This window comes from Callorhinchus milii, unplaced genomic scaffold (assembly GCF_018977255.1).
Source record: "Callorhinchus milii isolate IMCB2004 unplaced genomic scaffold, IMCB_Cmil_1.0 Scaffold20, whole genome shotgun sequence".
In the NCBI taxonomy this organism is placed as follows: domain Eukaryota; kingdom Metazoa; phylum Chordata; class Chondrichthyes; order Chimaeriformes; family Callorhinchidae; genus Callorhinchus; species Callorhinchus milii.
In genome coordinates this window covers 2281690-2306568 of record NW_024704761.1, presented here as the reverse complement: position 1 = coordinate 2306568, position 24879 = coordinate 2281690, and the positions used below count along the sequence as shown (strand labels likewise).

At 46.8% G+C, this 24879-nt stretch overlaps 2 protein-coding genes across 3 annotated transcripts; both read left to right on the top strand.

Moving 5' to 3' along the window:
- The first annotated feature begins 204 nt into the window (after window positions 1-204).
- On the top strand, window positions 205-6132 carry LOC103175637 (WW domain-binding protein 2). Of its 2 annotated transcripts, XM_042342409.1 has the most exons (8): window positions 205-265; window positions 1818-1926; window positions 2555-2693; window positions 3165-3257; window positions 3804-3929; window positions 4351-4473; window positions 5099-5160; window positions 5598-6132. In XM_042342409.1, exons 1-8 carry the CDS (start codon window positions 228-230, stop codon window positions 5697-5699), a joined length of 792 nt encoding a protein of 263 aa, XP_042198343.1. In that variant the 5' UTR covers window positions 205-227; the 3' UTR covers window positions 5700-6132. The 2 variants fall into 2 exon arrangements, with proteins under 2 accessions (XP_042198343.1, XP_042198344.1); XM_042342410.1 differs by lacking the exon at window positions 5598-6132 and having other exon boundaries at window positions 3804-3958; window positions 5099-5159.
- A 2561-nt stretch (window positions 6133-8693) lies between these two features.
- unc13d (unc-13 homolog D (C. elegans)) lies at window positions 8694-24676 on the top strand. The gene is given in 33 exon segments (XM_042342588.1): window positions 8694-8706; window positions 9238-9303; window positions 9720-9827; window positions 10381-10440; window positions 10773-10839; window positions 11219-11254; window positions 11257-11416; window positions 12065-12109; window positions 12253-12321; window positions 13129-13207; window positions 13337-13444; window positions 13579-13671; window positions 14443-14546; window positions 14949-15066; window positions 15152-15276; window positions 15722-15812; window positions 16108-16164; window positions 16610-16707; window positions 17305-17356; window positions 17920-18050; window positions 18321-18441; window positions 18961-19104; window positions 19217-19312; window positions 19671-19907; window positions 20283-20351; window positions 20451-20530; window positions 21023-21128; window positions 21709-21780; window positions 22014-22097; window positions 22606-22726; window positions 23032-23158; window positions 23335-23540; window positions 24013-24676. Coding segments are annotated over 32 exon segments (3237 nt in total). The 5' UTR covers window positions 8694-8706; the 3' UTR covers window positions 24120-24676.
- Window positions 24677-24879: the final 203 nt, after the last annotated feature.

Sequence of the window (24879 nt, the reverse complement as noted above, 5' to 3'; positions counted from 1 at the left end):
CTCCCTTTTGAGAAGCGAATACCCATCGCTCGGGGCGGCGGGGGTTTGGTTCCGGGCTCTGTGTGTGTGTGTGGGTGTGTGTGGCTCTTGGCATCTCATGTCGGTGGGTGAGAGGCCGTTGAGCCGAGAGGACGCGGCGGTCGCTGCCCCTTTAAGGGCGAGTGACGGCGCTGTCCCTTTAAACGCGGTCACACCTCCAGAAGCTTCCGGGCAGCGGGAGGGGAGGAATGGCGGTCAACTGCCCCCCACAGCTCAGCGGCTCCAGGTACCCGAGGGCCCCCCCACCCCCTCACACACCCCCTCACCCACCCCCTCACACACTCACCCACTCACTCCCTCACACACTCACTCACTCACTCCCTCACACACTCACTCACACACTCACTCCCTCACTCACCCACTCACTCACTCACTCCCTCACCCACTCACTCCCTCACACACTCACTCCCTCACCCACTCCCTCACACACTCACTCCCTCACACACCCCCTCACCCACTCACTCCCTCACACACTCCCTCACCCACTCACTCACTCACTCACCCACTCACTCCCTCACACACTCACTCCCTCACACACTCCCTCACCCACTCACTCACTCACTCACTCACTCACCCACTCACTCACCCACTCACTCACTCACCCACTCACTCCCTCACTCACTCACTCACTCACTCCACTCCCGTGGGAGAGAGGAGGGGGTTTTGGGGGAGAGAAGGAGGGGGGGGATGGGGGGTGAAGGGGAGGATGGGGGGCGTTGGGGGGGAAGAGGAGGGAATTTGGGGGGAGAGGAGGGGGTTTGGGGGGTGGGGGTGGGGGGCTTTGGGGGGAGAGGAGGGGGGTTTGGGGGGTGAGGGGGAGAGGAGGTGGGGTGGGGGGAGAGGAGGGGGGGAGTGGGGGGGGGTGGGTGGGGGGGAGGAGGGGGGCTTGGGGGGAGAGGGGGGATGGGGGGAGAGGAGGGAGGAATGGGGGGAGAGGAGGGGGTTTGGGGGAGAGGAGAGGAGGGGGGATTGAGGGGGAGAGGAGTTGGGGGGGAGAGGAGTTGGGGGGGAGAGGAGGGGGTTTGGGGGGTGAGTGGAGGGAGGGAGGGAGGAAGGAGGGGGTTAAAGAGATAAATGGAACGAGAGTGGACAGGACGCCGGGGGTTTGATGGCAGCGACTGAGAATGTGTGAGGGAAATCGGGGAAGAACTACGGGCAACAGATGCTCTTGAGGACAATTTTTCAAACCTCCTCGGATGTGAACGGGGAGACCGGACGGCAGCTCAGGTACCGCCTCCGGTCACAGCGACAGACAGCGAGAACGGGACCGGCCGAGCGAACGTGACATATGAACACAACACGAATAAGAAGCCTCGCGTTTGGCACAGCGACTTCTCGCGTCTTCGGGACGTCTCAAAAGCCCTTCGCGGGATACGCTGTAAAGTGAACTGGTTCTGTGTTGTTGTGGGCGAACGTACGCCGTGATGTTTCTCGGCCAGACTCCCGTAACGACAGTGATCCTCGGGTTTGGTATACTTCCTGCTGTGTCGGGAGGACGTCTCGAGAGCGCTTCCCATGGGATTGACTGCAAAGTGGAGCGGCTGTGTTTTGTGGGCGACCGCGGCAGCCGATTTGCGCACCGCAGCTGTACGGCAAACAGCCGTCAAACGAATGATCAATTTGATTTGGGGGCTTGTGGGCCTGGACGCCCGGAGAAACCCCCATTCTTCACAGCAACCCAAGCCTTGCCAGAGCAATGATCGATTGACCATTTCTGCTGGAGCGGCAAATGTGGTTGGGCCCATGTCAATGAAATCTGCTTTCCCTTGTATTCACAGTGTGCTGATGTCATATGATCATGTGGAACTCTCATTCGGTGACATGGACAACATGCCAGATATCTTCAAAGGCTCAAAGAAAGGAAGCGTTTACCTGATGTTGTATCAAGTAAGTGCTGGAGACAAAAGCCTTGTTTGTCAGTCCCACTAAGGTTTCCTTTCTAAAAGAGACAATAGATTTCCTACATTGTACAAGTTACAATGGAGGCACCGAGGTTCGTAGTGCAAGTGATTGCTGATCAAAGGGGAGAGAGAATGAACAATTTCCCACAGAAGCAGTAGGCAGGAGCTTTAGCGAATATCTGTAGCCAATTTGACTATGTCATGATGAATACTGAGCAGACTTAAGCATGGAGGAAAGATAATTTCTCCCCATATACATTTTAACAGGTCATACCTGTGTAATACATGCCTTTATAACAATAATAATCCCTGGATTTGATATGGCGCCTTATCACATCGTCAAGATGTCTCTAAGGGTTTTACAGGATATATCGTAAGGTATATTTTGTGGGTGAAATGCAGCACCAGTTTGTGCACAGCAGTGTCCCACAAACAGCCATGAAGTGAGTGACCAATTTTATTTGGGGGATTATTGGTTAGAACACTGGCTATAATCTGCCAAATCTAGTTTTAAAATCGCTTGGACAGTGTGAGCAATCTCTTGGACCTGCATGTTGCATCCGTTCCCCATTCTGTTCGTCATAGTGACTCCTCACTGTATCTGTTATTTGCAGGTGGTCTTTGTGACAAAGGATATGAGAGAGGCACTGAAGTCCTTCACAATGCCATTTTACCGGATGAAGGGTTGTGAGGTCAAGCAGCCAATGCTGGGTGCTAACTACATCAAAGGGACAATTAATGCTGAATCAGGAGGTATGTGCAGGGTAAAAGGGAGTGTTTGGCAGGGTGGCACCCTCCAACTCGCACTCTGTAATAATAATAATAATAATAATCCTTGCATTTGATATAGCGCTTTTCACGTCGGGAGGACGTCCCAAAGCGCTTCACAGAACACACTGCAAAGTGAATTGACTGTATATTTGTGGGCGAACAAATATAATATGCTAATAATAATAATATGCTGTAATCCTATAGCAGAAATTAGTGTTTGGGAGTGAATTATACAAGTGAATTTTACAGTTATGAGTGCAGTTATGTACTCGGCTGTAACAGCAATTAATGGTAAAGTATTGCATGTTCACAAGATCCACAAGACAGGGTGAAGGAGGCCATTATTTTATCTTTCCAAAATAAAATTCAGCATTCTTTCCTCTTACACCCTTTCTAGTAAGAGATTTAAGAATGTTGTATTCTGTTCCATCTTAACCCTCTCTTCTCCCACAGGAGGCTGGGAAGGATCAGCAACATTTAAACTTACATTTACCAGTGGTGGAGCAATTGAATTTGGACAGAGGATGTTGCAGATAGCATCGCAGGGTATGTTACCATTTTGAAGTGTTGCGAGACACTACCCTACCCTGAAAGGCGCTAGATAAATACAAGTTATTATTAGCCTGGCTCAGTTGATGGCACTCACCCGTCTGAGTCAGAAGGTTGTGGGTTCAAGCCCCACGTTGGGATCTGCAATTCAGGGGTGTGCTGCACTGTCAGAGATGCCGGCCTTCAAATGGGATGTTAAACCGAGGCCTCACTTGGCCTGATTAGGTGGATGTTAGCAATTCCATTGCATTATTCGAAAAGAGAGTTTCTCCTGGTGTCCTAACTTCTCCACCTTGCTCCCTCAGTTGAATGTGCCTGGCAACAGAATGCCAGAATCCAGCCTTGTTAGTGCAGGGGATCTGCAGTACTCCAAGGCAGAGCTTGGCTTTGGTGGCAGTACTTGAAGGGGCAGATTAGCTGGTGCGCTTGATTGGTGCCTTGGCGGTGCTGTGGGTGAACAGTGGGACAGAGTTTTTCCCCCACACTAATTATTTTACCCTCATTGTCTACTCTGAATAATTAATTACTTGCTGTTTTTTACAGCCTCCAGAGGTGAAAATCCAGGTGACACATACAGTTTTATGGCAGGTGCTGCTTACAGTTATACACCATCTACGGATTCTGGAATATATCCCATACCACTTTCCACAAACTATCCTCCTCCTCCAAGTGAGTTCACGACTGTCTCTAAGAAAGAGGTAACAAATTTCACAAATCGTATAGTTTACCAGTTTGAAAATTGCAATCTATCTTCCAACCAGGTCATCAATGGAATCAAATGGGATCCTGCATATGTGTTCACAAGTATCTCACTGAGGACTCTATATAATAATTATAATAATCCTTGCATTTGATACAACACCTCATCACGTGGCGATCTATTCGCTAGGTAAATAGAAGCGTGTGGAATAAGGAAACTTACCTACATATGATGTGCTTTGAGACATCTAGAAGACATGATAAGGCGCTATAACAAGTGCAAGGAGTATTATTATTATTAGATGTACCTGTGGTGTGCAGGCTACAAATGGAAACACTTGGCGTGTGTTGATTGTTTTATAATATCAAACTTCTGCTCTAACTTTCACAGTTGGATTTTACCCGGGGCCACCTCCAATGGATGATGCCATACGCTATCTGCCTCCTCCTCCGCCTTATCCAGGACCAATGGCTTTTCCAAGTGCATGTACGCAGATGCCAAGCACCCCTGCAGGTAAGTAATAAATCTATTTGTCGTTGGCCAGTGGGCCATGCCGACACCTAAACTTGGACAAATGTAAGGATTTTATTTAGTCAACCAGCTGTTGGACACCTGCTGAAAACCACCATCATGCTTAAGAGTATCCCCAAAAAACTTTGAGAGTTCCATGCATCCCACTGATACATGGAAATTCCAGAGATATTTTTGGAGCGTAAGGTACACTTTCTCTCTACATCCCGTTTGCCTAATTCGGGAAAGCAAGAGCCAAGGCTTGAGGACTCCAGCTTGTGTGTTGGCAGTCTTTCCCAGTTGTCTGGTTGTCCAGTCAGGACACTTACAAGGTCAACAGGAGCTGAATGGGAAACGTCCCTGTCTACAGTGACCAGTCCTCCCTTTCAAGTTCTGCCGATGAGCCAAGCTGGCTGAGCTGCTATCAGCAGTGCCCTGTAACCCTGAGGTTTAGCCACTATAATTAGCCTCGGCACGCCTAGAAAATCAGCAAGGTTCCCAGTGAGGTGTGAATGTGATGAAATAAGGATTATGCTGGTAGATATTTGCAGTAAGAAGCCATGTTCCACAGCTGGTTGAAGGTTTGTGTTGCTGGAATGTGCTGTTAACTTTGGTTTGTTTCTGGCAGAGATGAAGGCTGCAGAAGCAGCAGCGAGCGGCTACAATCCCAGCTGTGCCCCAGCTCCCAGGGTAAGCCAGGGACCAGACCAATACATAGCTTTCTCTCTGTTGGTCGCAAATGTTGTTTGACAAATACTGAAACAAACTATCATCTACATCTGCCTCTATCCACGATTGACCCAATGCATCTTGTCACGTGAACAACTTACTTTTGGATATCTCTCGTCATTTGGATAGTTGGCAGTGTGCGAGGAGAGATTGCACCTGGGTTTGAGTTACTCCATTTTTGTAGCATTTCAGAGTGTCCAGAATTTGACGCATTTAAATTCTTCTGTTGTTCCTCAAGTGTTTAAAGTCAAGACTGAATTCAGCAATTTTCTCTATTCTGAGCGCTATAAAATGCCACACGAACAGAGTAAATCTAGACCGAGGTAGAATTTCTGCCCGTGGAGTTTGGAATATTTTTGTTTAGTAATTTGATTGCCAGGCTTTCTCTTTCTGAACAGGAACAGCCGCCTCCATACTCGCCTTCTGACCAAAATCAACGACCACACAGTGAGGACCCAAGCAGTACCTTGCCTCCAAGTCATCCCAACCAGAATCAGTGAGCATACAGCAAGATGCCCACTCTGCATTGCCCTATCTATACCCGTCCAACAGCTGCAGGAGGCTCTGTATTGCCCCACACATTACCAAGCAGAATCAGTGAATGTACAGACATTACCCCTCATTGGCTTTCCATGCTTCTCTATTGTCTGCTGAGCTGTTGAGACTGAATACGTGAGTTCCGCAGAGGGCACGAACATCGGCCCATGAAATCCGGACTTCATCTTAGCACCCGACCCCACACGGGAGAGCAGCGAGGAACATGCTCGCTCTTTCTCTGCACGTCAATAAGAGAATGGCAGGGTTGTACATAGTGAAGAGAACGATGAACTGCGACCAATTTATTTTGGGCAGAGGAGGACCAATGATGGGATGTTAACTTCAGTGCTGTATTACTAACGAGGCTCTGTTGATAAAGGATGTTTGTGTTGTTGACCTCCCACGTCTTTTGTCATGATCCCAAGCTCTCTTTATTTAAAGAACTTTGTTGCTTGATAATTACATCTCATGCTTCAGCCTGGCTCCGGGCTAGCTCTCTCGCCTCTTGAGTCAGAAGGTTGTGGGTTCAAACTGCACGTCGGAACTTGGAATCGCATTCTAAGCTCACGATCCAATGCAGCGCCGGGGGCGGTGTTGCATTGTCCTTCGGATGAGCCGTTAAGCTGAGGTCCCATCTGCCTGTTCAGGTGAATGTTAAAGATCCCAAGGCACTATTCAAAAAGAGGAGGGATACACATGCAAGTTGCACCAAAATCTAATTATATCAATTGCATCAAATTATTTATTAAATAATATATGATAATGTATTGTTGATCGAAATAAAATTGGCTGGAATGACACTGAGTTGCTTCAAACCATTTGTGGCCTGGACTTGTTGGTATCTTTTTATACACATCTTGAGAATATATTAACTAATATCATGTCCAGTGATGCAGACTGGATTTCAGCCCCCACCCCCCCCACCACCACCCTCCATGTGCAACTGAGTGCTCCCATTGATGTGAAGAATTCATTCAGCACAGTTCTCCATTTCTCGTGGAGTTTTCTCACATTTAATACGTGATATGAAATACAGAAAATGCGTAATTTCATCAACACTGTCTGCATCAAAATTTTCTTTCAACGCCCGCCACTAAACCATGGTTTACCTGGTATATCGGTTAATCCAGCCCCACTGTCGGGTGGGCAGGGCTTTCAGGCATTCTATCGCACTGCAAATTCATCCTGGAGTCCCTCCAATTTGCTCTGAGATGTCTTGATATGAAAGGTGCCATATAAATGTAAATTGTGTTATGTATATAATATATATATATAATCTGCCCACAAAATGCCACGTGAAAAGCAGTGGTTGAGCTCAAGAAAGTGCAGGAAGTACGAATTGAGCAATCTCCAGTGCCTGTTGGATGTGCTTGAATCACTGAGTGTGTAAACTGTAATACTGAGGCAGCTGTGCTGCTGATACAGTAAAACTCGCCCAAGTTGTCTTTATAAATTGTAGAATCACCTAAGTACGTGCCCCTGAGTCCCATTGAGATTCCTACCAAAAACTGCTTAGATTTCTTTTGCACTAGTCATTTTTATAAATTGGATAAACAGTTAATTCATCTTCAGATCGTGCCTGAAACCTTCCTCTTCGACTGGGCCTATGGTCATCTTCCCCCGGCTCCGTGCTCCACCACTGTCAAGCACTCTGGGACGCTACTCTGAGTGAGGGGCACTGAGGGGCACTATATATAACTGCAGGTTGTTGTTACCCAGAGCGTAATTGACGACTAGACTAAGTTACCAACAACAAAATTACATTGGTTTAAGCGTCTTTCACATCGGGAGGACTTCCCAAGGCCCTGGAGGGTATATCAGGAAGGGTACTGAGGCCAGGACACTGAGGCTCATTTAAAACCGGCTTGATTCCGTAATGGGAAGATGGTAAAGTGGATGTTCTGGAGGAATGAGATCAGATGGGCTGAAGGACCTTCTTCTAGATCTTGTGAAACTAATTTTCTCTTCCAGATGCTCATCCACCTGCTGTGGATTTCCAGTATTTCTGTGTCTGAAAGTCACTTGGTTCTGTAAAGCCACTGTAAAGTGACGTGCTGACAACTTGTTGCTAAAGCTGGGGACTGCAGAGGTACAAGACTTCCTTTGCTGTTGAACGATTAAGCAAAGATAAACTTGTGGTTTCCTCTGTGCTGAAGAAGTGCCACAAGTTAGAAAGAAGCATTTGCTGAACAGCCGTGAGACTCAGACCCTCAACTCGCCATTTGCTGCTGTGAATCATGCTTTCCTTACCGGTAGACGAACAGACATCAACGTAAGTATCACTTTGACGATTTGGGTAATGAGTGGAATGTGAGAACAGTGACTAGAAGGAAACGGCTGATAATCAAAAGATCACCCACATAGCTATGTTTGTTTGAGTGCGATTCTGTGAGCCACAGGGAAGAATCATCTCAGCACAGCTCTTCAGTATGTCACCAAATAACTGAGTTTATTTCTAACCTATGTTCTTATTATGTCAGGATACAGTATATAATTTGGGAGTTTCAAGTAACTGCTAGGATGGTGGAAAGCGAACTAGATGGACCTTGGTCTTCTTTTGCCTGGCAAATTCTTATGTTCTAACCTTCTGTGCGGTCTAATCAGCAGATCTAACAGTTCCTTGTGCGATTGTGGTGCTTTATGGCCTTTTTACTTCAGGAAAGTGCAGTAACTGTAGCCCGTGAGGGGGAATCAATGCTGTCTCCATCGGCAGCTGCAGGTTGGCCAACAACACTTTGAAATGCGGAGGTTGATTAACACTTTGTAGCAGCCACTAATTTGACTGAGGGAGGGGTGTGGAGGCAGTTTTTGAGAGCAGAGAGAGGTAGAATGGCTGAAAGCCCGGCTGCCGATGATGGGGGACATGAACCAGGCCGTGAGTGTCTGGGCGGTGGGGCGGGTGCAGGAAGTTGCAGTGCTGCTGGAATATCTAAACTAATCTCTACGACTGGAACCGAGCTACCAGGAAAGGTGGTTGAGGCCAAGACTAATCTTTAAACAGCTTGATACTGTAATGGGGGGGAGGGAGGGAGATGGTACTCTCGAGGGTGAAGTAAATGGATGAAAAAAACCTGCGTCTGAAGCGATCTGAATTTCCTTGCGTTAAAAAGATGCTTATCAGAACAAGGCCAATGTATTACAACTATTAAAGAGATGAAAGGTTCTTTCAGGCTTTTGTAGGGGACTGCACTTTCCTGATTCATTTTCTGCCTGACCCACCACCGCCACTTTGTCTCCTCCCAATAGTTACTCTGGGTGAAATGCCTGAGTGTCGTACATGTAGGTGGGAGACATGGAATTCTGTTTGGTTTGGATACTTTTAAGCACGGTGATGGGTTTCCACATGTGTCAGACACCCGGCTGACCAAAAACATGTTTGTGGCTCTGAGAAGCTGAGTTTGAGGCCATGTTGAGGCCATCACCTGCCCTGAGAGGTGATTGTATTAATTATGTATGAATTGACCAGTTTGTATAACTGATGAGTGTAAAACTCTTGTACAGATGGAACCAGTGTCTGACGTTCCTGTGAGAGGTCACAGCAGCATGTCCCAATTCAGCAAAGAAGAGGTAAAGGTCTGAGTGTGCACATTGCATAACAACAACAACTTGCATTCATATAGCGCCCTTTAAATTACGGCGGACGGCTTCTTGGAGTGCTGTCTCCGTCTCCCTCTTTCTCTCACACTCTCTCACACACATACCCTCTCTCTGACACAACATCCCATGTGCAGCAGATACACATTGATAACACTCAGTTTTATTAAACTTTCTCTCAGTCACTGAGATACAGAGCCATGTGTGTGTATGTGTTACACCTGTTCTCCCCAATAGCTGATAACAACGTTATCACTTCAATGCCGGCTGTTGTGTGTGAGCGAGGACTTGGTTTATGTGCATGTGATGTTGTGGAGAAGCCAGGCTGGAATGTTCACTCTGTCTCTCTGCTGAGTGACAAGTTCTGGAGTTTCTTTGCTTCTCTACAGCTGGACTTGTTGTATGAAGAAGTTCTCTACACGTTTGTCCATCGGGTGGGGAAGCCACCAGGGGGGCGGAGCCGCGAGGAGAGCCAGCTCCTCCAGTACCTTCAGGATGTGAGTACCTGCAGCCTCACTGCCCAGACTGAACCTGCACCATGGTGGTCTCCTGATTAACAACAATAACCGACAAGTTGCATTTACACAGCGCCCTTCACATTAGGAGGATGTCCCAAGGCCCTGACAGTTAAAAGTTTGCACCCAAACTGGGGGTTGGAATCAAGAGGGCTTGGGGCAATGGGAGTGTGGCTGAATGCACGGGCAAAGAGGAGGGTCTTGAGACAGGCTTTGAAGGAGGAGATGAGGTGGAGGGGCTGTGGGATGGAGTTTGAGAGGGTGGGGGCAGAAACGCTGAGGCCCGACCGCCAATGGTGGGGAATATGGAGCTGGCCAGTAGCCCTGATCTGAGGGAGTGGACAGGTTCGTATAGTGTTGAGAGATTGTAGAGGTAGGGAGGAGGGCTTTAAAAGTGATTAGTAATCATCACTGCACCTTATTATGTCATCAAAACATCTCAAAGAGCTTCACAGGATATAAAGTACTGTAAAGTGCAGTGACTGTGTTTTGTAAGTGAAGGTGGAGCTATTCTGTGTGCTTTGTGTGTCCGCAGGTGTTTGCCAAGGACACAGAGGAGCATAGGCTCGTCCTGAACAGGGTCAGACAGCTGAAGGTAAGCACACAAATTATCTTACCTTTTGGAGTTGCTGGTTAATGTCTCGCACGCGTTCTCTCCATCCTGAACTCATGGACAGTGTTGGAACCCAAACTGTCATGACCCACTTACGTGGCCCAACTCCTGTTTCCCCTCCCTCCCCTTCCCCCCTTTACTGATGCTCTTTACAGTGAGCCAGGCTGATACTAGCAGAGTGTTCCAGTGAGAGAATATTTTCTAGTGGGAGTGGGACACTCTCTCACACACTAAGGTTCCTGTGCTGACATCACAGGTGTGTGAGATGGTTCTCATTCTCTCTCTCTCACTCTCTCTCGTTGCTTCTCTCACAGTGGCCGGCCACCTTTCTGAAGGTTATGGTGAAGGAAGCGAAGGGTCTTTTGGCCAAAGATGCAACTGGTGAGTGTTTCTAGTTCCTGTCGCTGTGGGACAATCATCGCTGCTATCCCAACATCCAGAACAATCGAAAAGCAAAGTGACAATGAATGTGTTATTCCTGCGACTGGGACATTGTGGAGCAGTTTTAAGGCCAGACAGGGATTAGAACGATGAGAGGGGGCAGCGTAGGTTCACAAGGATGATCCCGGAGATTATATCTATAAACAGCGGCTGGAGAGTTTAGGAATCTTCCTATTGGAGTGGAGGAGGCTGAAGGGTGATAGAATAATAATCCTTATATTTGATACATCTGCACAGGATTTACTATCAAGTGTGGACCATGAGTATCGCTGTGTGTGTCGCCATGTGGGTCACTGTATAAACCGTGTCCCCTCTGCAGGCTTCAGTGACCCCTACTGTCTGTTGGGTGTTGCGGTGGTGAAGAACAGCAGGACGAAGATGTGCACAGAGGGGACAGTCCCCTGCCTCGGAGACGGCAGAAAGCCGTGGTGAAGGATTCCATCCCCGAGGATCAAATTAAACGAACAGAAGTGAAGATACAAACGCTGAATCCCATTTGGAATGAAACCTTCCAACTGTGAGTGGAGCGGAGCAGAGCTTGTCAGAGACAGGGGAGGACAGAGCAGGCAGCTCAGGGACAGATTATATTGACACCGAGAGATGGAGAGGAACCAACATGGTCGTATCTTTAGCAAAGTCACAAACCCTGACACAAGAGCATGTAGACACAAGCGGAAAAGGATTGTGAGCTGTTTAGATGTCACTGCTTTCCAGGAGTGAGGTGGATAGATGTTTGTTAGGTAAGGGTATCAAGAGGGTTTGAGGGCCAAAGAGTGAGCGTTTGGGGTAACTTCTGGCGTCTAATCAGCTAAAACGGCATTGCCTGGCAAGCTTTCCTGCTGCTAATCTGGCTCGGACCTCTTGGTCTGCAGGGTTAACAGGATTAACATTGGTTTGCAGGGTTACCAGGAGCTGAGTGGGAGGATTCCCTGCCCCCCAGTGACTAGTCGGCCCTTCCAAGTCCTAACTATGGGCTCAGTTTTCTATTGGCTCAGATTATGAGGGATATATAGTGACTGATTTTTGTTCACCTCGAACTATCCAGGTGGAGCTCAGTATAATCTTGTTCCTGTAGTCGATCCTTTCCATGGGATTTGAGAGAAGCTGCCTTGTGCCTTTGTTCCCACTAACCCCAGTGTGTGTGTGTGTGTGTGTTTGTTACCAGGGAAGTTGCAAATTGCCATAAGTCAGAGTTCCACATGGACATGTGGTGAGTATTATTTTTTTTACCCCCTTTTGTTTAAGGGATAGAACTACGATCACATTAAGTGATATGGGACGTGTCGTGAATTCTCAGCTCGAGTTTATCGAATATTGACGCTCAGGAGGTTGATGTGCTTGGTTTATTGTCAGGGACCTGGACGATGACGAGTCTATGAGGCGCAAACTGGGGGACATCCATGGGATCCACGGGTTGAAAAGGTAAAATGCAATACTGTTGTGTGGACACAGATAGGCTGTCACGGAGGCTCAGTGGTAGCACTCTCCCATCCGAGTCAGAAGGTTGTGGATCTAAGCGCTCTGAGACACTGTCCGGCGTGAAGGGTTCTATATAAGTGCAAGTTGTTGTTGTTAAAAAGACCCACTGTAAGTTTGTATTGCACAATTTCCGGCAGTGAGTTCCACATTCTCACCACACTCTCTATGTGCAAAGAGGATTGTGTAATTTTTCTTTTTTGTGCTGTGGAGAGAAGGAACTGCTGTCTGAGCTCTGAGAAATAATACTTGCGTAAATGTAAATTGATGATTTATGTGGCTATTTGTGGAAAACTAACTGCATAAATTGGTTGCCAAGTTTGCCCACAACATACACAGTCACTACGTGTTACATAGAACCTTTCCTCCCTGAGTATCTCCAGCCGTAGATTCACCAATCCTCAACCCAATAAAACCCATCCTCCCAACGTGAAAATTCTGTATAATTCATCCCTCTCCAACACAACCACTTGGCCTGCCTCATGTCCCAGCTGATCTGTGAGTCAGCTTTCAGCCACTCAGTCCCACTCTCTCAAACCCCAGAGACCCTGTGACTCCATCCCTCCCTCTCTTCCCTTGTTCAAGGCACGTCTCAAAATTTACCTCTTTAACTACACTTTCCATCATTTTTCACCTTCAACTCCCATCCCCAGCTCGGATTCCCATTCCAAAGAGTGAAGATGTTCTGGGACATCCTCCCAGTATGAAATACAAGTTATATTGTGTCTGATACTATTTGCTCTCGTGCTGCAGGATTTTCAAGGATGTGAAGAAGGCTGCTCGGAAGCACGACCAAGATGATTTTCTAGGAAATGTGATAATTAAACTGCAGGTAAGAGGTGCTTAACACCAAACTCGGGAAGTTTGGCCAACGTCATGTATCTGCGTTGTGGACTTGCAGAAGGTAACGTCCACCTTTTCCCCTGAAGCGAGAGCCAGCTGATTGCTTGTATTTTTCTAGGATCTGCCTTACACTCCTGCCGATGAATGGTACCCATTGGAACCTCGTACAGAGACTTACCCTGATCGAGGGCAATGCCATTTACAGCTGAAGATCATCCACCAACAGGTGCAGAACCTGCGTGCATCTAAGATCTAGCCTGTGGTACCTTAGTGTTGTTGTCCAGTGTGGAGTGTGACAGGGACAGGCTGAAGGAGATGGCGATTACTGATGGAATAACAGGGTTGTGCTTCTGCTTACAGAGAGACACCACTCTGAGCAAAGAGCAGGCGGTGTTCAGCATCTATCGCAGGCTCCTGCAGCAGTTCATACAGTTCGATGGGACTCAGAAACAGGTATAAACACTGGTCGCAGTATGTTTGACATGTGTGGGAGATTATGAGGGTGAGTAGGTTAGAGGATTTCTAGAGCACGATGGGTGGTGTTCAACAGGGTATCAGGGACTTTAGTTATCAGAAGAGACTGAAGAAGTTGGGTCCGTTTTCATTAGAGCTGAGAGAGGACCTGATAGAGGGGCCTCACAAAACAGGCCATTCAGCCCAACCAGTCCGTACCCAAATATTGTACCAGGGCATTGATGCAGAGTGCCAAGATCTTCCTCGGAACGAGCCATGTCCAAGGTTTTTTTATTGGAACCATTTCCTTTTCAAAGAAGATCTGGATTTAGAAAGAGATGAAAAGAAAGATTCTTTCATCGATGGAACTGAATTCTTTCATCCACGGCCAAAGCAATGGTCTGAAAATCTTTCTGTGCTTGTGGGCTGGGACTGCAGATGTGGCAGCTTTATACAGAGTGGCAGGAACCCTTTTCTGAGGTCAGGCAAGACGCATTGTTTTAGTTACAGTGCAACTTTATTCGACTCTTACCACATGTTGTGTAAGTGTTTGCTGTACTCTGATCCAAGCTCTAACCAACCCTAGAGAATTTGAAGCTGACACTGGGAGACAGGAAGCAGGAAAAGCATCTACACATTTAAATTGGTTGCTAAATTGTATTTGAATGTGAAGCAGTAAAGTGTGTGTCCAGCACTTTGGGACGTCCTCCTGACGTGAGAGGCGCAATACAAATGTAATTTGTTGTTGTTTTGTACTTGTTGTGTCTCCAGACGACATATCGCCTGGGCGAAACCGAGCTCAGCACATTGGCAACCACCATCCTGTCCCTTCACGCAACTCAGAATGACATCTCCCAATTCCATCAGGACTTGGCGTGAGTAGAGATTGCTCATTGGGAATGAAGACCTGTAATAACCTTGTGAGGGTGTGTGCCAGGAGACTTTAAACTGAGTGACAACTTATACACGTCTTCAAACAGTATACAACAACAACTTGCAATTACCCAACGCCCCCTCACGCAGGGGATAGCGTCCCAGAGCACTTGACGCTGGCGGAGCATGACATCAAGCCGGGGGGTGGGGGGGAGGTGACCTAAGGCACCGTGGAAGAGGAAGTTCTTCATGTGCAATCTGAAGATGGGGAAGGAAGGGGCAGAGGAATAGAGGAAGAGCGTTCTATAGTTTCGGGGTGTAATGGTGTAATTAACACTGCCCTCAGTTACCTCACATTATTCTGGTTGCACTGACTCCTGTGTGTGTTTGTGATTGGGTTACAGCCAATGGTTGGTCTACAGCAAACTCTACCAACATGTGCAAGTGAACTTCCTCTCTTTGCTACAGCATCTCGCCAGCATCCAGTACCAATGGCCACAGGTCACCCTACAGCCCTGGGAGGTTTGTACGGACTCCAGATTCCATGGTGGGAAGGGTGGACAGGCACCGTAATCTCAGCAACTTGATGGACTGTGTTTTCTTACAGAAACAAGAATTGGCAGAGTCATTCAGATCATTCCTGGATTATGGAATCTTGCTCGTCCAGAACTACAGAAATGTCTTCCCTCTCACTGACCCCAAAGCCACAGATCGTCTCCAGTCTCTCCTCAGGTTAGACCCTCACCTAGTTAGCCCTTCACCCTACGCCCTGTGTACCTAACCACAGCCACGCACTGTGGTGACCATTTAACTCTGAGTAGCTCAGTGCTCAATCACTGTCTCAGAACCTACAACCTTCCCTAACTTTCTCCCATGTGAAATGGATCAAATGTGCTGGATGTATCCCGCGCCTGCTCCCCCTCCCTCCCCAACTCCAGCTCAGGTGCAAACCCTGGACAGTCCAGTGCCTTGTGACTTCCTCCTGATGTGAAAGCGCTGTGTGAATGTAAATGTGCATGTACTGTGTATTCCCCCACAGAATATACTTTACAGTGTATTCTGTGAAGCGCTTTGAGACGTCTTGAAGACTTGAGGAGGCGCTGGATCAAATGCAAGGATTATTATTATTACTGCCCGGTTGCTGTTGCCCCCTGGCTGATGCTGGTGTGTGTTGCAGGGTACTGGTGCAGATCTGGAAGATGACGGCATTTCATGAGCTTTGCTCCCCGGTTTCCGACCTTCAGACAAGGCTTGATGATGCCATCAAGGTACATTATTAACCTCATGAAGTCAATCTTTTGCCATTTTGATTGTGATACGAACATGGATATACCTCGTAGTTTGGTAACAACAGAATAGATTTTATCTGTACTTATAATGGGTGAGCGAGCAGCTGAGCTGGCATCCAAGGTGATGTGCTTGGCAACAAAATGATGGAATTGAGGCAACCCTCTGTGGAGGTCTCTCAATTCGGTTCCTCGGAGCTGAACTGCTTGGCGACGGAATGTCAGAATTAATAATCATCTTCGTTGATTAGTGGTTTAATGACCTTTTCCGTTCCAGTCTGGGACCATTGACAGCTATCGTCTCCAGAAGCAGGAGTTGCAGTCAAGTGTGAAGGTACCTTCCGATGGCCTTAATCCAATCCTCATGTCAATGTCACCATGAGCTACTCATTACCTACGATCAGGAAATTGAGCTACGAGATCACGTGGCCAACCTGGGAATCAAACTCTATTTTCTTAATGAAGGGTAATGCTGGTAATATAGTAAAACCTCAAAGCAACATATAGGGACACTGGAATGCCCAGCAATAGAAAATAACCATTGCGGTCAATCTAGTAAAATACATCAACCCTCCAACAATCTATCTGTGGGATTTCCCTGTGTAGGTGGGATGCACGGAAATCTCAGCTTGGTTTGGATGCCCTTAAACATGGTGATGGATCGTCAGAGACCCGGCTGACCAAAAAACTGTTACACAAACTATACCTGGTGTAGTGACTGTTACACTAACCACAATGTGTCACTCTCTCGGGATCTATAACAGTGTTTCTCTGCACAGAGTGAGGAAGAGGCTGTGAAATCCCTGGTGTTGCTGGTGGAGCAGCTGAACCTTGACCTGGAGAACAACAGGAAAATTTGGCACAAGAGTTTCATGTGGTAAGTTCTGCGGTTCATTAACAATCCCCCTCCCAGGCCTGGCTACTGTTGCAATACCTCCTCCTGTCCATAATAGACACATCCACTCAGCTGCCCCCACTCCCTCTCCCCTCCTCTCCCCCTGGCTCCTCACCCCTCACCCTGCCCTGTACACCTTTGGCCTCGCCTCCTCATCATCTCCTCCTCGCCCTCTCCACCCTCCACAAGCTCCAGGCACAGCGGATTCCATCTCCTCTCCCACACAAGTAGGCTCATAGCTCCAGCTCTGGCTCTCTATAAAGTCCTTTGAGAAATTCTCCCCAAGTGAAAGGTGTTATACAAGTGCAAATTGTTGGGGCTATTGCATCAACAGTGTTAATAAACTCACAATATAGGACAAAAAAAGAGAAGTCGCTGGGAACACTCAGCAGGTCAGAGAGAAATTGAGTTAACGTTTCCGGTCGATGATTTTTTTGTCAGAACTGGGACCTTTCGCCACAGTACAGAACCCTGTATTCACAGTTGGTAGCATTCTTGCCTCTGAGTCAGAAGTTTGCGGGTTAATGACTCTGTTCGAATGAGGAACGTTTCCTCAACGCTCTTTTCTTCTCTCTACAGGACTGCCAAAATCAATCTGTTTGACATCACCTACCTGAAGCTTCAGGAGCTGGTAAGAAAGAGTTCAGGAACGTCACCACCTGCAGATCCCAAATCCCACACATTAAATCACTTCTCTGTGAAGCACTTTGATGGGATGAGGCGCAGTATCTCTCCTGGTGTCCTGGCCAACAATCCCCCAGATAAAAATGGTCACTCACTCCACGGGTGTTTGATGGAAATTGCTATGTGCAATTGGCTGCTGCATTCTCCCACAAATACATGGTGACTGCACTTCACAGTAAGTCTCTTGAAGCACTTTGGGACATCCTTCCAATGTGTAAGGCGCTATACCAACTACAAGGATTATTATTATTAATATAATATATAATAATCTCTCTCCAAATGGATTCTGTCTTTACCCTTTCTTTATATATATGTCCCTTTTTCCAACTGCTGTTCTGGTCTCTCTTATCATATCATCATAAGATTGGTTTGGATGAAGAAGGCCCTTTGACCCATCTGATCTCACCCTCCAAAACACCCGCCTTATTGTCCTCAGGAAATGTTGCTGAAATAAAGTGATTGCTCACCTGATCGGGTCTTCAATGTTCTGACCATCTGCTTCTCTTCCAGATTTTTGAAGATATCCGAGAACAAGTGGTCAGTATTGGGGGGGGCAAGTCCGAGGGAACTGTCGAGGGCTTATTTCACCTCTACCTGCAGCTCAAACATTTAAAGCATCAACACATTTACTTCTCAAAAAGGTACGGCTAGTCCTGTATCACGGACAGACGTGTAACAGTATGGCCTCAGTCTGACTCTGACATATGTATCATACATACTTCAGGCACAAGCATTCTCACATCGAGTCCCATTATCGGGTGATGATTTAGTTTGCAACGTTCAGCCAACTTGCTATCTGGGACGTACATTCCAGTAGCGAGGAGTGTCAGGGAGTCTGGCTCGGTTGGTAGCACTCTGTATCAAAAGCAAGAATGATTATCATTATCTACTGTGATCCTGTGTTTTGTCAGTGACTCGACTTTGCCGCTGGATGCCTTCCACACGTGGTTCAGTGAGCCTTTACCCAAGTGGCTGCAGGCTGTGTACAACGCGACAGTACAGATGGTACATCGCGCTGTGCAGAAAGACCAGGTAATGTACCAGGCTCCGCCCTCAACGCCAAGAACATTTGGGGAATCAATATTTATAAAAAACACATTTAAGCAAACACAACTCTGTTCGTTTTATTTATTAAAAAAATGTAACATCTAATTTCGAATGGATTGTTAGGTGTGTTTGTTGATACAGAGGTGTTTGTATCTATATTATCTTGTTCCCTGCATTCTTAAATAATATTTACTTTCACGGGTAAGTGACAGTGATAGTGACACCTGCGTAACATCACAAGATACGACACTAGTGAAACTGTATCTATATTTATATAATAATACATTAATCCTTGCATTTGATACAGCACCTTTATTGTGTGCTCTAGTGTGAACGGCACTGTATAGATGTATAGTTGTTGCTGCTGCTCTGGCATTACAAGAGCAATAAATCTGCAACAACAACAACAACATGCATTTGTATATTACCCCTCACGCAGTCCCAGAGCACTGCCCATGTAAGTGAGATTCTGGATCTCACTAATTTCTGTTGGAATCTCTCCAGCTGGAGGCGATTGGGGAGAGAACCAAACACAGCACCTCGGCAGTGGATATTGCGACCTGCTTCTCTAAGATCCAAACCACTTGGGTTCAGCTCAATTGGCCGGACCCTGAAGAATCTTTTGTCGTAATGGTCAAACTAACAGAGGTGAGTGTGAGGCTCTGGCACTCGACAGCTGAAGTTTCTGTGTGATTTTCATCATCTTGGCTATTAGTAACATCATCTCGCTTCTCCTCCCCGTGGCCAATGTGGGTGACAGGACATGTGTAACATTGCGTTGATGTACTGCCGACTCCTCAAGGCCAGGGCAGAGGACCTGTCAGTCAAAGGATGCAGAGCAACTTCATCGGAAAACGTGAGTTGAACCCGTTTCACGAGTTTCACGGAAGGATTGACAGGGATAGAACACACTGACACATCTTGCATTCATTTTGGCAATGGTGGGATGATGGAGTTAGGAGATTCCGATTTTCAGGTAAGGAAATTGCACTCGAAGCAAATCTTGTCACAGCGACGCGTTATTGTGAAGCTGCATTTGGTGGTGACTCCGATCTACAGGTTCTCTCTGTGTAAAGTAGGCCAATCATTGCATAACAAATTCTTTGAGGCTAGACTAAGGTCAGGGGGCACAGTTGCCTTCTGCAGACATGAATTGTAGAGTTAATGGGAGTTGTCAAAGCAATTGTAAAGATTCCTAAACCTTTCGTCCTCAGTCAAAAATCAACAGTGTGATCTCACTGAGACTCTGCGTGGTCCTGAACAACATGGAACAGCTGAGGGTGATCATTTCCCATCTGCCGGCACAGCTGGACTGGGAAGGTTTGAAGGAAGACATGACAGACAGGATTGAAGTGGAACAGATCCAGAACACTCTGCACACCCAGCTTCAAACAACCAAGAGCTCTGTCAACAAAGAGATCAAAAGTGTCTTGCAAACCTTGGCACAAAAGGTATGGATCACACTGAAAAATCAACCCAGAGGCCACATTAAAACAACTCATCTTTAGGTGTTACATTTGGACCACTTCCTCCTTCTCCTTGATCTGATCGATCGCCTCTCCTCCCTCCTCCAGCTCCGTGCTCTGCTCTGCTCTCCCCACACTCTACCCCAGGCATTGCCTCGCCAGTGCACACGCCCACCCTCTTTTCCCTCTTCTCCTGTGACAGTGACAGTCACTACACTGATCTGTTCCTTCACAATGTGACGACATTTCTCTAAAATGTAGAACTGATTGGGTCCGATCTCTGAAAAAACTGTGATTGATTCTATTGATAATGGAATTATTAATGAAAATCTAAACCGTTTCCTATCCTTGGTTTACCAGCTGCATATGGATATAAAGATACACATACAGCACCTGGCAGCATCCAGTCATTCTGTTCCTCTGAGCGATGTAAGTTTATTTGGTTTGGATAAGTGTAATTTAAAGGAATTTGTTTTGATCTCAGAACTACATATCAGCTTGTAAAAATATTTGTTTCTTTGATTTTAGATGATCAATCCTTTGATGAACTTTCTGGTCACCGAGTTTGCTTACATGGACACGAACCTTGTTCAAGAGAACTTTCAGAGGTATGACACACATTCAGTATCCATTAAAATCCACCTTTATTTCTCCTTCTCTTTATTGAGCATTAAAAATATATGATGTTCCTGTTTCAGGTGCAAACAGACAGAAAGCAACACAGCATGTGGACAGCAGTACATACAGTCTGTAGATATTCTTCACACCACTAGTCACGGGGACAGACAAAGATTGTAATTAGATAGTAATGGATAGTACGAGGAATTGTTGTGGGTTCACAAGCACTAACTGGTTGGTGACTAACTTAGGCAATAGAAGAGAGGGAATAAGGACTGGAGCAGGAGACTTGTGTGGAGTATAAACACCGGCACGGACTGGGTTGGTCGAATGGCCTGTTTCCCTGCTGTACAGCCTGTGTAAATGTATGTCAAACTCTGTGTTGGACAGACAGAGACGACTTTCATTTCATTCATTTGACATGGATTCATTCAGCCTCACAGTGGCCACCGAGCCCCAACATTCTAACGCTCTCTCCTCAGTCTTCTAGGTTTCCTTTGGATGCACATAATCGATATCTTATCAACAACTTCATCCCACAGTGACGTCTCTCAAGACGTTTATGCCAGGCTCCAGTACGCTCTGCGGGTGAGAGTTTCATGATTAAATTGGAGTTGAGGTACAGATCAGCCATGATCTTATAGAATGGCGGAACTCCTGTTCCTACGTTTTTATGTTCCCATATAAATTATTGGCCTTTGGAGAAATGGTGTGAGCTGCTGTACAGTGTGTGTGAGCAGAGCTGCACATTGAGCACATGCTGCTGGAAGCTAACAGTGATGTAAAGAGCAGGCAAGCTTAGTGGACATTTTATTCCACCTGAAGGTTCCTCCTCAGACACCCACTGACTCCATATGTATTCAGGTGTTTGCTGCACTGCTGTGGAGTATTGTAAACATGTATTTTTTTCTCTCCTGATTTGCATGAATCGCAGTTTGCCTCAGAACAGCCACATTCCGTTGTGAGTTTGTCTCAAGCTCCATTTCAAACAGAGAAATGTCCATGTTTAGGTGGCAGACGTGCTCTCATTCTGATTTGGATACTCTTAAGCACGGCGATGGGTTTGTGTATGTGTGTGTTGGTCGCTCGTTGACTTGACCAAACAAAGAGCAGGAGAATTGGAGGCACTGACTCCATCACTGACATAGTTTGGTTTGTGTTATTTCAGCACCTTGTGCAATGCTTCCACGCTGAGGGAAATGGGCTGCCATTGGATCAACTCCAGAATGCCAGCTTTAAGGTGAGCTGTTGGCCCAAAAAGTGTTTGGTGCAGGTCCCAAGTCACCAGTGACGGAGAGAGGGGGTGGATGGGTGCGTGGGTGAAAGAGGTGATCAGGCTTTATATCAAATGCAAGGATTATTTTTGTTATTAATATTATTACAACGCAAAAGTTGCTGTACCAAATGCAGGGAATATTCTTATTCATTCGGGCATCGCCACATCTATGAAATCAAATTCTTTTCTTATTCCAGGCTCTGGAGACTAAGTTGAAATTAAACGCAGCGAGCACTCAAGAGCTGATCCAGAAATTCTTTGTGAAGAAAGCGGAGCAGCAGGTTTGTGAAACCCAACCAGATAATGGAACCTGACAAACTGAGCAAGAACTCTCCAACCCAATCAATACAATTTACCATGTCACAGCAGCTTTCACAGCTGGCCTTGCCCCCCAAGCTGGGGGGGTGGGGGCTGGGGGCGGGGTGGGGGCTGGTGGGGGGAGTGGGGGCTGGTGGGGGGAGTGGGGGCTGGGGGGGGTGGGGGGAGAGATGACTAAAGGTGTTTTTGAAGAGACAGGCCAGACTACACGAACAATGCTCACTGAACTCACCAGCTCTTCCCTACACAAGCCGTGGGCCATCCATTCCCTTCTCCCAGTTTCTCCACCATCACCGCATCCACTCTGACAATGCCTAACTGTAGAGATTCACTCAGGGCTCGGCTCGCCTGTGTGAAGGCGCTACATAAATGCAGATTTTTGTTGTTGATGTATGTGGAGGACATTTATACTATACGTAAAGAACGAGGGAGACATGGCCAGGTAATCTGTCTCTTCTTTCTTTCGTGCAGGCCTTTGACGAGTGTTCTAAGTATGGTGCGGTGACCATAAAGGTTTTCTATAATAATCAAGGTCAAAAGCTACACGTTGAAATTCTCAACGCAGTCAACCTTATCCCACTGGATTCCAATGGTAAGAGGGATATTGATCCCTATCAACCTCTTCTCTCTTAATTAATTAAATCCCAACATGTTAGGCCCCGTTGTTTACCTTCCTTTCTATGATTCGCAGTATCTGGCCATTGGTCAGTCTATGTCAGTCTGCATTTAGGTTGAGCCTTGTCAGACTCCGCCACTGTGAAGCGCTCCAGGACACTACCCGCGTGAAGGGCGCTATATAAATGCAAATTGTTGTTGTTGACCAGCTGTGGGCTGTCGTTTGATTGACTGAATTTCCCCATTAATCCCTGGTGGTGACGGTAGCTTTATCCTGTGCAGGTACCAGTGACCCCTTTGTGCAGCTGACTCTGGAACCGAAGCACATCTTCCCAGCGATGGAGAGTAAAACAACTCAACGGAAGAAAAATGAACTCAACCCACTGTTTGATGAGATTTTTGAATTCAGGTACTGGATATGTTTAATAGTGGTGATCGGGCTAACGTTCCTGTGCAATCCTAATGTGCTGCAGGAGTAGAGGTTTTCTACAAATCGAAAGGTCAGAGCTAGAATCTGACAAGGGCTTTTCTTTGTATCACGGACGCTATGTACCATGTATTAATGGCTGTCGAATTTGTATTCAGTAATGTGACTCCGGAGCAGTGTGGGGCAGAAGGAGCCTGTCTCCTCCTCACGGTGTTTGACTATGATACACTGGTCACAGATGATCTGGAAGGTGAGGCATTCTTCCCTCTTCACAACGTCCCTGGACGGGACAGCAGTGAGGGAACACTCAACAGCACCAATGTTCTTCAAAGCCGGTTGTCTCTCAGCCATCCGAAGCCAAATGGTAAGACACAGACACTTCACGTCTCACTGTTGTTCTCCACATAAGGTGATGTGTGTATTTTGTGGGCGGAAATGAAATCTAGAAAGTGCATAAAATTCATCAACACTGTCTACATCACAATGTGTTTTCAGCGCCACTAAGAGAAGCTCTATTGCACTAAAGCCACTGGACACATGGCAATAGTATAGCTGTTATAATATAGTAATGATTAAGAGAATATAATAATAATAAATAAGGGAATGGGGGGATGAAGTGGGAGCAGATAGGGGGAGGAGGGAGGAGGGTGGCGGAGTTGAGGGAGATTTGGTTAGAGAAGGGATGAGTTGGATTAGGGATCATTCCCCTCTCTACCCCCGTTCCACTCACACCCAACTGGAGTGCCCGACCGGAGGTGTTAACGTCTTTGAGATGTTCTCCTGACGTGAAAGGTGCTCATGAACGTAACTTGTATCATGATTGTTCTGCATTGCAGAGGACACTATACTAAAGTTATTAGAGCTACGCAAAAGAGACAAAGATGCTCAGGCATTGGTCAAGATACGAAGACAACGTGAAAAAAAGTCAATGGAACGGCATTAACTTCCATCATAAACCGGGGGTGACTCAAGCCTCTCAGCACATGAGCAGCTCTCACCACAAAGGGCTCAGAATTGAACAGGACCCTGTGGTCCTCACTGTCAGACAACCAAACCCAGGAGCCTTTGATTACACTGTGTCTTTGCTTCATGTTTTTATTTGACTTGATATGAAAACTGCTAAGAGTTTGACTTTATTACGTCAGAGTTTAAGTTTCCTGTTCAATGCTTTGCCTGGTTGAGAGAGCGCTGGGATGTTACCCTGCATGAGAGACGTGATATAAATGCAAGTTGTTGTTGTTGTTGTGGTTGTGCCAGGCAGTGTTATACACCCACAGCTTGTCGTTGTTCCACCTCGTGACATGACGGGTTTGTTTAGGAATAAGATGTATAAGTGTTTTACCATTTTTTGTGCGTATGGAGACAGAAATATGCAGGTTCCCTCCCCCACATCCTCCCCAAACCATGAATATTTACAACACAGAAGAAGCCATTAGTTTATTGTCTGGCTGCATCTTTGAAAGAGCAATCCATTGCCTTTTCCCCTCCCCTCATCCTCATTCCCCCTCCCCTCCCTTCTTCTCCCCCTCGTCCACCTCCCCTCCCCCCCACCGCCTCACCTCCCATCCCTTTCCTCCACTCCCTGGCAAATTCCTTCTCTTTAGATATCTGCCTCATTGCATCTTGAAACCTAAAATAGGTTCCTGCTTCAAGTATTCCGCATCCCAACAACTCTCTGTAAAATCATCTTGAAAATGGACTCA